Source organism: Dysidea avara, chromosome 6, assembly GCF_963678975.1.
Source record: "Dysidea avara chromosome 6, odDysAvar1.4, whole genome shotgun sequence".
NCBI classification, from domain to species: Eukaryota; Metazoa; Porifera; class Demospongiae; order Dictyoceratida; family Dysideidae; genus Dysidea; species Dysidea avara.
The window spans coordinates 9,654,938-9,667,231 of NC_089277.1; the positions used below are offsets into that span (position 1 = coordinate 9,654,938).

General features: G+C 35.7%; 1 protein-coding gene across 1 annotated transcript; it reads left to right on the forward strand.

Moving 5' to 3' along the window:
- The first annotated feature begins 4,405 nt into the window (after positions 1–4,405).
- Positions 4,406–7,457, forward strand: LOC136257827 (uncharacterized). The gene is made up of 5 exons (XM_066051126.1): positions 4,406–4,553; positions 4,861–4,986; positions 5,039–5,164; positions 5,302–5,775; positions 7,059–7,457. Exons 1-5 carry the CDS (start codon positions 4,424–4,426, stop codon positions 7,283–7,285), a joined length of 1,083 nt encoding a protein of 360 aa, XP_065907198.1. The 5' UTR covers positions 4,406–4,423; the 3' UTR covers positions 7,286–7,457.
- Positions 7,458–12,294: the final 4,837 nt, after the last annotated feature.

Here is a 12,294-nt window from a genome sequence, read left to right on the forward strand (position 1 = left end):
TCATTGCTCTAAGCGGTTTGCCTAGTAGGCGTGAAAACTAATACTTTTTTATTCGTAAAAATCGATCGCGTAATTGTGACACAGGTTGGGTGTTGTGTCATATCCGAGGTCATATCTCCATGGTCTTTATCTCGATTCCTTTCAAACCACCAAAAGGCACTCCTACTATGGTTACTCCATCTACATAGCAATTTTCAACTCATTCCATGAAGCGGTTTACCCTGTAGGCGTGACAACAAATCGATCTTGTTTTACGCGAATAATCGGTCATAACTCCTGAACCATTCATCGGATTTGTACCAAATTTGATGCTAGGATTCGCCTTTGGACACCCTTTCTGTGTGCCAAATTTCATGGCGATCGGAGTACGAGTTTGCTTGTTATAGCAATTTTTGCAAGTGTGCGAAAAGACGAAGAAGAAAAAAACGAAGAAAAAAAAACGAAACGTTGGCAGTTCGTATCTCGGAAATGTATGGAGCGATTTCCTTCAAATTTGGAATGTAGCCTCCCCTGGCTGGCGGGCAACTGTGTAACAAATTTGGTTCTAATCGGATAAGTGATCACTGAGATACCGGCAAAGGTGTGAAAATGACGTTTTCGTTCTTCCTGTCAATATACTCACGGGTGTAGCACGCCGGCTTCTTGGGCCGCACGACACACTACCGTGTGTCTTGATAATGTAATACTATAGACTCCTTGTACTGGTTAACTTGTTCTTAGTATCAAAATGCAGCCATACAGGTAATGCACTCATGGAAAATTCAGGCAATTTGCTATATGCAATGATAAAAAAGTTGTGAAGCTTCAAATTAAAAAAAAAATGGATCGGATCAAATTTTGACTGCATCCTGGTAACATGAATGACAGCTACATGTAATAGACTGCAGTATCAAAGTCTGTATTTCTCAGCCAGTGTGTTCTACAATATACTCTTATCCCTATAACTGCATGGTCTCATAATGATGGCACTTTAATACATACTTCAATGGTGTTGACTGATTTCCTAACTAATGATCCTTATAGCATCAGCTAACCAAGTATTAGGCTAAAATGAATGATTCCATTCTAATGCAACGAATGATTTTAATAGAATGGATATTCCCTTTAATGTATGTACATAAATTAATACATAGGAAAGAAAACTACTACATCTGTGCTGATTTCTTGATACACTACTATAAGCCTCTTTATTATGAAACTATAACATTACATTTCATAAAGTTTTAAAATCTGTTGCTTTACCATTGTAAAGTATACATCTATACAACATCGATCTGCTCCCACAGCACCGAATACTTGATTTAGAATAAATAACAAACTCTTTTAATAGTTTGTTTTATATTTAGCCCCAATATACATATGTACTGCACACAGTCAGTGACACACTCTTCATTTGTGCAGTAGCTTACGACGGAAAGGACTTATAATTAACTTTTTGTAGTAAGTGGTTTTTAAGTTACATTCTATTGCTTTAATTAACGTACATGTTTGTAGCATATAGCTGAAAACAGAAACCATACCTAAAACTTATAAGGTTATACCTAATAAGGTTATACCTTATAAGGTTATACCTTATAAGGTTATAGTGGAATACTATATACATAGTATAGCTGCTACTTTAACTGTCAGCAGGAAGTGAAATATAATCTTTGCCTGACCATCATGCATGTATGGATAAACAGCAAGTGAATGGTTGCATTAGATAACTCATGACTGACTGGCCGGTGTAAGGCTTTCATTACACAACTATGTATACGTATGTCAGTACAGTCATGTGTATAGTAAAAAAAATGAAAATTTAATAGTTAGCTATAGCAGCTGGAAAGCTAGCAGGAAACCAGTGGCAATACAAGAGCTGACATTTGCAGGGAGCTTTGCATGAAAGTTATTGCATGGCCATAGAGTATAAAGTATAATTTCATGGGAACTGCATGGGGCTGGCTGTATAGGACTTTGCAATTTAAATGGTTTATTATTCATGCTAAACTTAACATTTTCAATCTCCTATAGTATGCATGCAGTAAACCCTTTGTAAGTATTGTTATTGTTGTTAAGTGGGCACCAGCCTATTATGCTGGCATAGGTTTGGGCATAATAGGTGCCTGAAAGCATCAAGCATAATGCTAGCATAATAGGCAGAATAATTGTCATACTGTAAGCAAAAATGCATGCCACAGAAAAAAGTTACCTTACAATAACAGAACAGTTAATGCAACTGATATGGCATTAAGTAGTTATTTGACATGACTGGTATTATAGTTTACAATGTAGCTAAATTCTTAATGCATAACGAGTACATTTCAGTTGTTCATAAGCCAAAGTTTATCATTATCCATTAGAAAGTAACAAAACATGGGAACTGTAGCAAAAAGTTTGAGCATAATTATGAGCATAATAGGCAAAAATTTTGAGCACTGCAGCATAGCATAATAGGCAAAATTAAAAGCATAATAGGCTGGTGCCTATACTGTTAAGTATATAGGATAAAATGTTTACCAGAGGTAGGAGCCTACTGGGGTCTGCACTGTTAACTCTCCAAGGCTCTATAAATCTTTGTGTAAATTCATCAATGACTCACACAATGAGACATGCAGTTATCAATACCATCCAATTTTGTGCTAACACCCCATAACATTAGGTGGATTATAACTTCTTAATGAACTACATTTTTGTGCTAGACTATAATGCTAAATACACTGCTACATATAATGCTGTTCCCCACATTTTTATGGGTGCATATAACAATATTGAGAATGAATACAGTAATAAAAATTATAACTTGTGCACTCTTGATCTGATCAAACATTGGCTGTCCTCCATATTCATGTAGTAATCATGTGTATGATATTCTCTGATAGCTACCTTGTTTACACTTTAATTTTAAATGCTACATACATCAAAACCATGTCATCCTGGAAATTAAAGTTTTGTGAAGTATTTCTAATTGCAATAGTATACAAAAGTGATTCATGATAAAAAGGGCAGGCAAAAGAATTAGGTAACTGCTTACAGTAGCAATTTTTGTATAATTTTACTTTTAAAGGCTGCTAATATAAAGGGAATATAATTATTGGACAGTTATGGTGCCGCGGCATGTTATGCTATCAATGATTCTTCTTTACTGACTTATAGAAATCACTTTGATTACGTTTTCCTGAATTGAATTATGTGCATGTATATCTGTTATGCATTATTATGTATAATACCTTCTACCCCTTTGAGGCTACATATGTATAGATCATATATGTCTGCAAGTAATGAAAGTTACACATGAAAGATACACATTGTGCCATACATGAATGTAAGTTTCAAAATCTTTAAAATGAGTGATACCTACCTATAGCTGTGTTATACACTTATGGCCCGCAGGTTTCAGCACAAATTTTGTAATACAATCTGCTGATATGATCATAATGTACTTGTATGTTACTTTTGACAGTTATGTGCAGCTGTGTCTCAGTTTGTGACAGTAATGATTTGTGTTACTGTGGTATGGCTATGGCAACTACATACCCTTAGTCAAGTAAACCTGATGTCATGTAGAGTAGTAGATTATCAATGGCATCATAATGTAAACATGGGAAATTTACAGTAAATGACATACAGTAGTGTGACAATGATACATAGAGAGAAGAGTGGAGGGATTTAGAACTATCATACTACTATCAAATTAACTAAGGAAGAAGTCTGGGTTGACTGTACCATTATTAGTTTTGCTGTTTTGCTTAATGATTACATCTCACATTAATTTTTTTATTACATGTGACTAAAGAAGGGATGGAGGGAGGTCCTTAGGGATGAATTAGGAATTATTTTAGTATACTTTATTGCAATCATTAGAACGTGCTGCAAATCAATATACATGCAGGTACACCTATACACTATTGCAGTGTACCCAAATTAAACTCTATATGCTGAAAGTTCAGTAAATATAGTACTGAAAACTTCCTGCAAAATCTATAATAATAGTCTAACCTACGTATACTACGATATACACTACACATACAGAGTAAGATGTACCCGGCGTTAGCTTCTGTAGTCCTGAGTGACTGCATGTGTTTCTTATGTCACTAGCACTGATCCCTGCATGTAAGTATATGCATGTTATAAAATTCAAAGCGCAAATAATTTCTTTAGAGGTGATATTGTAATAGTTATCTAAACTAGCCTAGATGGCTGTCTCTAAATTCCTTATCCACCAATGCAGTGAATGGGACAAACAACTTTAGGACAAATATGTGATTTACAATAGTTACCAGGTTCAGTGTAGGTAGCTAAGCTAGTGGTTAGAATGGACACCTGTTGCATTCTCTGGGTAGCACATCCTTTATTTACAATATAATGTTACATACATATTCCCATTCCAATGTATACAGTCAGTAGTTCAGTATAAAAGCAGCTATTTTGCTTTCAGTACCACAGTATGTACTTAGCTAAGTTGTATTGCAGAAGGACAGTTACAATGACTTGGTTAGGAGCAACATCATGTTTTAAACTGTTCATAACAGTTTGTTTACTTTTCGTGAAACTGAGATCAATTGCTGCAATTGCTGGTAAGCTTAGTAAATTTCAACCTATTCTTTCAGATTGCATGTGGTACATATATACATGTATTAATTGTATTATGAATAGCATTGTCAATCTAGTTCCTAGACAGAGGAGAATATTTTGTTTATTTATTAAGGCTTTACAGCACAAGTGATGAAGGTCTGTAGGACACCTGGTCCTACAGCCTGTTTAAAGTTGTTGCATTTTTGTGCAATGTAATGTTTAAATTACTTTGTATACTGCAGTTATACTGCACAATAGCCTGACATAATATTGTGTACATAGCTCAAATAGTATATGATTGTTTTTTAGGATGTCATGAGGTTCCAAATTGTGCTAGTGACACTCAAGAACTAGCTGATACTATTGGAGACTGTTGTGCTAGAAACAGCAGATTGTCATTTGGAGATATAGATGGCACTTGTCTACATTGCTTAAGTATGTTCTTCTACATGATTGCATTTGTAACAATGTGACATTCATGCTATAGATTGCTTCAGAGAAAAAAACTGTGAAGGTCAAAGTACATTTGCTACTGATATGGATAGCTGCTGTGCACGAGATGGATCAAAGTCTTTCTATGACTACATGACAAGAACTTGTAAACCTTGTTCAGGTATTATTATACCTTGATAATATGTTATACTTTGAAACCTTAGTAACTCTTTCCATAATATACTAAGAATTTAACTCTGAGTCCGGCATAGATAAGTAGATAAGCTTTTCACTTCATTGTGTTTTATCAATCCACAGTTATGATATATGGAGATCCTCACTTTATTGTTCCACTGATATCAAATGAGACCTTGTGTTATTCTATCCAAGGATACCCTGGCTTGGCATTTAACCTGATATCCAATAAACATTTCATCATTAATGCTGAGTTTGTGGATAGTGTTGGGGACACTAGTGAAGCTACTTGGATTGGAAAGTTAGCTGTCATTCCTCATAATGGAAACAATTCTGACACGGTGATTTTTGATTCTGTTAACCAACAAGTGACTATAGTTGGTCAAGGAACTTTCAGAGCTTCAGCAATAAAGAAAATCATTATCAATGAAAATGGCAACATCAAGTTCACTAAGCAGACACAAACAGGGAACCCCACTGTACATGTATCATACACTAAACCTCAAGCTGACTTTGATGTTACTTTGTATAGTAATCATCTTGATGTTGACTGGAATCTGCAATATGATGAGTTTGCTGATGTACATGGCCTAATGGGTAAAGATAATGCATGACAATATACCATGAGATAACCTAGAGCTTTACTATAATAATTTATTTATTAAGGCTTTACAGCACAAGTGCTGAAGATCTGTAGGACACCTACGTGCATGCAGCCAATTTAAAGTTGCTACAAATAAAGTATTATGTTAAAAAGGAGAAGACATCCATGACTAGCCTTGGGTAGCCTCAAACCTGCAGCTATCCGATTAACACTCTAATCACATGGTGATTTAGTTTGCCATACATTAGTCTCAATAGTAGGAGTGCAATTAATCCCAAATTGCATGGCCTTGGTTTTGTAATTGCACAGTAAAAAAGCCAATAAAATAGCAGAACAACAGAAGCCTTTTAAGTGCAACAAGAAAGTGATATAATGAATAGCCAATCAAATAAGGTGACAATGGAAGCCTTTTAAGTGCAACATATGTAGAAATTTTGAGTAACCAATCAGAATTGCTGACCTGTGAAGCCTTTTAAGTACAACAACGAATGATGTAATACAAAGAAGGATGATGCAATCACCTGGTAGAAGTTAATGGCCACATAGATGTGTACTACAAACCATGAAGGGTGGTCACTATGTGATTAGTAGGTAATCACACACATTTTCGTGCAATTATGGAATAATTGTACTCGTAACAGCCAAAATTGCACTCGGCTTCACCTCATGCAATTTTGACTGTTAGCTACTTGTACAATTATTTCCTAATTGCACTCTGGCAAATGTGTGTGATTACCTATACAAATACTTACAGGAATCTGCCAGACAGTCAGGATATTATCTTCTTGTCAATTTCATGTATATGTATCCATAGGAACTCTAGAGAGTGACTTAATATCTCAAAGTACCCCATGTAGAACCAAATGGACATTAGTTTATTTATTAAGGCTCAAGTTTACAGCACAAATGCTAAAGGCCTGTAGAACACCTGATCCCACAGCCTGTTTAAAGTTATTACAGTTTGAAAAGGTGGAGAAAGGAGAAAAATTCCATGCCTGGACTTGCCATCCAATTAATGTTTGAACATTTACAAGAGTCTGCCAGGTGGTCAGGATGCTATCCTCCCATTGTCTTTTAAGGTGCTATGCAAGCACGTAAGCATCTTTGAGTTCTTGACCCCTTGTACAAACAACATACAAGGTGCATGCTTTATAACAATTCAGGGCTTTGAAGCTATGCATATATATTTATCATCCAGGCTTAGTCTTTTCATAATACCAAAATACTTTGACAAGTAACAATGCATCCATCCTTATAATCACTTTTCACTATACAGGTCAGTTTATGAGGAAAGGGATTACTGTTGACACACAGCGACAGATGTTGATTTACTCTGATGGTCGTGACCCAGTACCAGTTACGAGAGATTCTACAATGGCTGGTGATAGGGGAAGATTGTGTTGGAAGGTGATGAACCCTGGTCATCAAGGAGAAGGTCTGATTGAAGGAAAGATTCTTGACTATGTGGTGCCTCAGATTCTCTCCAAAGATTTAAATATTTAATTGTGACTGACTGTACATATAGTGGTTTGAGGGATAACAACTATGTACTGCATCAACATACACTGTTCATTGCTTTTTGTATTATATTATTGTATTGTAAATTGTTGAAAGTCAATTATTGTAAGTAGTATGATGAACATATATGGCAGCATTGTAAGTTTTTCACAGTGAAAAAGAAAAATTTAAATTACAAAACGTTTACTATAATTATGATGCTTTACCAATCAAATTATGAGAAACCACAAGCATAGCACACTAGTATACAATAGAAGTATAATCACTTTTTATTTCATGAAATACAATTTTCTAAGAAAGATTGTAAAGTTAACAAAGACACTTCTAAAATTTTTTTGTTGTGCACAACCATAAAATGTACTTGCTTTCAAAATTCTATTACTACATAATAATAGCTATACAGTTGCATGATAAACCCGTAACGGTTATTCATGTTCCTTGGATGATCACAATAACACTATACATAGTCATATCAGTTCTGGAAAGAAGCCAGCTGTGATAGACACAACATTTTTATGACTAATCCACCATCAAAAAAGTCAGTATATTTAAATACTTATAGTTATACTATGTAATGTTGTAATGTTTTCCTTTTAAAATGATTCTGACAAGCTGTAAGGATTATTAGCATGTCTGTTTATAGCTACATATGTGATTATAAAAAAACACATCATTAAATATTTTGTATCATAACCTATATAGTGCCAAAAGCTATGTACTTGTACTAACATGCCTTACAGGTGCCCTAGGGGTAAGTGAGCACCACCCATGTCACATTAACCTGAAGTTAATGGAAAGAAGTGGAATAGCCAGAGGGAGGGATGGATGGAGGATGAATTGAACAACAACAAACTGAGACATGTTTACTCAATGAGTTTTCTCCCCTATGGGGTTGCTTTGAAGTAAGCAAGCAAATGTTAGGAATGCTACCAATTCTAGTTAAATGTGATTTAGTGACCCATTTGAGATTCCTCACCTATTGTATTTCTTCCTTCCAAAGGATGGTTGGGTTATCCCCAAAATGTCTCAGCAGTTTATTTGAGCCTGAAATCACAAACAGGACATGTCTGCATATCAGAGGAGAAACCTTTATCACAAGCTTGTCCAGGCATGCCCATCAGTTCTCAGGTTCCATTTCTAATCTGTTTTGAGCACCACAATAGGCCCATAGTCCCATTACCATTAATTTTTAGTTGTATCCCTTAGTTAATAGCAGGGGTAGTTAAACTGTTTTAGAGATTGTGCAGGCATTCCAGATCTTCCCTGTTAGTTAACCTGCAGTTAAACTTGCATGAATCAGACACATTATATGTATGGTATACAGAAAGAAAAATGTTTTGAAAAAATACATTAATAAAATTGTATAGTTTTTACCACTACTTCCACAGTGACCTATGTATGCAGTAAATAAAAACATGTATAATACTGTAGCTGTATAAGGATCAACTGATGTAATGTAAACAAGGAGACCATGCTATCATCACCTGGCAGGTAAATGGTAGCCCCTGTAAATAGCATAGACTGACAGGGATATTTACAAATTGCACATAAAGTCAGGTGATGAAGTTTTTTCAGTGACTCCTTGATTATACCATTTCACCTTCCCATGCATACTCTTGAAATGTACTAATGAAATATGAGAGGAATATGCTGTTTAACTTGTAATAATAATCATTAATCTTGACTAGCTATGGGCATGCATGCATGGTGAAATGACAAAACCAGTGAACTTGTAAGAAACATCGCTGTACCCCATATGGGGACAGACTAAGATAATTCAAATTATAACTGAACAAATGAGAGACGACACATTCAAAATTTTAACGTCACTGACATCTACAATATTAATCCAGAGTCTTTAAAGCTTATTTGTGTTGTTCACTCTATCTACTCAATCATGAACTAGAGGTCATGTACACACCAGAACAAATTAAAGATTTCTCACTACCACTGAACAAATGAGAGACGACACATTCAAAATTTTAACGTCACTGACATCTACAATATTAATCCAGAGTCCTTAAAGCTTATTTGTGTTGTTCACTCTATCTACTCAATCATGAACTAGAGGTCATGTACACACCAGAACAAATTAAAGATTTCTCACTACCAGGAGCCAATCAACATAATTTTGTACTCAGTGCTGCAATAATCTGTAATGGACTCCTACTGACCGCTATTTATAGCCATACACTGAAAATACAAATTGCAACAGATTTGCTACACATAATATACATATTGCATTACATGATTAAATATGCACACAATCGTGTGTGTGTGTGTGTGTGCGTGTGTGTGTGTGTGTGTGTGTGCGTGTGTGTGTGTGTGTGTGTGAGTGTGTGTGTGTGTGTGTGTGTGTGTGTGTGTGTGTGTGTGTGTGTGTGTGTGTGTGTGTGTGAGTGTGTGTGTGTGTGTGTGTGTGTGTGTGTGTGTGTGTGTGTGTGTGTGTGTGTGTGTGTGTGTGTGTGTGTGTGTGTGTGTGTGAGAGAGAGAGAGAGAAGCAGTATAGCCAAATGACTAGAGCATCTGCCTGGTAATTGAAAAGGTTCCAGGTTTGATACTCGGTTATGCCAAATTGGTGTTGTTGTTTCTTTGAGCATTAAGAAACTTTACTCTCATTACTCCAGTCTATAGTATATACCCAGCTGTTAAATGGGGACCTGTTTGCCTCGTGTCAACTGGGGAAGCAGTCCACCTAGCTGTAACATCAGTGGGTATACGTATTAAGTGGGGAAGAACTGTCCATGTCGCACACAGTGGGTTAAGGTCTAGGTGGGACTTCACCTTCACCTGTGGGACATGATACAGCCTCCTGTGGGTTACTAGTCCTGTCACAGAATGATTTGCCTGGGCTGACTCCTAGCACCTGAGTAGTGTACACATTACACAAATATAATTACATACATATAACATGTACTTACTTCTCACATTTCCCTCAAAGTGTCTGACATAGAGATGGATCATGAACTGATGGATACCACCACACCAGTCCAGTCCATAGTTTTATTGAAACTCCAAACATATTTGGCCACAACTTGTTGCAGAGTAGCTCCTGGCGAGAGCAAGGCTGAGGCCATCAGCGCAGTATCTTCTTCAAACAATATATACATCACAATAGGCTAGCTTGTGATTGTGATGGCAAAATTTACACGTTTATACACTTTAAAAGTTATATTCCATTAATGTAACTGTGTTTCAAAACTTGTCAAGTAAAACAGCAACATCTGCATTATGTAGCTACCTGTACTTCTATGTGCTTCTGTAAATTCCTCCAACACTGATAGTTATAATAAAATGTTTCTTTGTCAGTCATCTTAATTAGCAGTTATGCACAGTTGTGTAAGTTGCTTTTGCATCACTACCGAATGTATTTGTCTCATACTTTACAGGGATTTCTTTAAATAATTCAAATGATACGACTATTGCACAAGCCTTTCTTGTTACAAAGTCTGTGCTACTGCCTCAACTATTTTATATAGCTATGAGGCAGTAGCACAGGAGAAATGCACATTTGCTGTGAGTTGTTACATTGTTGGTCTCTTGTAATCACAAGGTTCAAAGTTCAAAGTCCAGAAAGCTGTTGTTACATCATTGTTTCCTTGCATGAGGAATAAATTTAACTCACATTGCTCCACTCTTCTCAGTTTTTAAATGCATACCTGGTGTTAACTGCATGAACAGTCCACTCAGCTATAGAAATGAGTACCTGACATTAAATTGGGGAGCAAATGTCAACTGCCCATGATTTACATATTCAGGGTGTGTATATACACGTTCCCTCGTGAGATATTCTATATATATATATACAGCTCTAGATCGATCTCTGCGTAGTATTGTGTAATCCTGCCTGCCCCCAGGAGGATATATATACTACTACTATATTGAGTGGTGCACAGGTGGACTAGTTACCTGTTTTTACAATGAACAAAAGTAGTTAATAGTAATGATGAGTGAAAGATTACCGATTTAAAAGCTATATTGAAGGTTTTCTGATTTTGCTTTATATAAAGTGTGTTTCTGTAGGTATGTAATATGTGTATTAGTGTTAGCTGGTGTAAGTATACATGCATGTCTGTTTTGTGTGTGTGTGCACATATGCATAAAGCTGTGCACATACTTGCAAGCTCATTGAAGAATATTAGTACCTAACATTAAAAGTATAATATTATTATAGTCTCAATGCAACATTAATTGATCATTTTGACAATGTGTATGGTTCCAGGTTATATGTGCATACACTAGATACTATTTACCTGACATGAGTGATAGATTAGAAAAGCAACCCTAACATGAAAAATAATACGGTTTCCGTTAACAGGCTATTGAATGATTCACTTTGCTAAATAGACACCTGTTTCATTCTTTACACAGTTCTACTGTGTAAGCATCCCGTATTATATTACACGCATTTATACATATCATATGCACATGCTGCATGCATGTGTGTATTCTTGTATCAGTATAGTTTTGCATAGAAGCAACTGGTTTGCCAACAGTAGTAAGTTGCAAAATAAGTATACAGTTATTGTATAACTTGACTTGTAACAATGTCATCTTTCAAATTGTTGATAGTCTGTTTATATATAGCAACATTAAAATGCTTCAAAATTTAGTGACATTAATGATTTCATGGATAATGGGATTCCAGAAACCCTTTCTGGAGTTTGAACGTGTGGGATTGCTTGAACTTGTGGGCTTGCTTGAACTTGTGGGCTTGCAGCAGGCTAGTTCAAGTTGGCTGTCAAATATACAGTGCAGTGTAGGGAAGTATAGCTACAGTGTAAAAGGAAGCTTACATGGAACTATCAAGATTTAAGTAACTACAAGGAAATACCTTCAATATAGATCCAGGTACTCTAATAGAGCAATCAGATGTATTCAAATAGAGCAGTCAAAACGACTCTAATAGAACATTCATTAAGGAATGTAATTTTAAACTTGACATGCTAAATGTTGAGTTTTTCATTTTAATTTGTGAGCTTGGATATGTATTT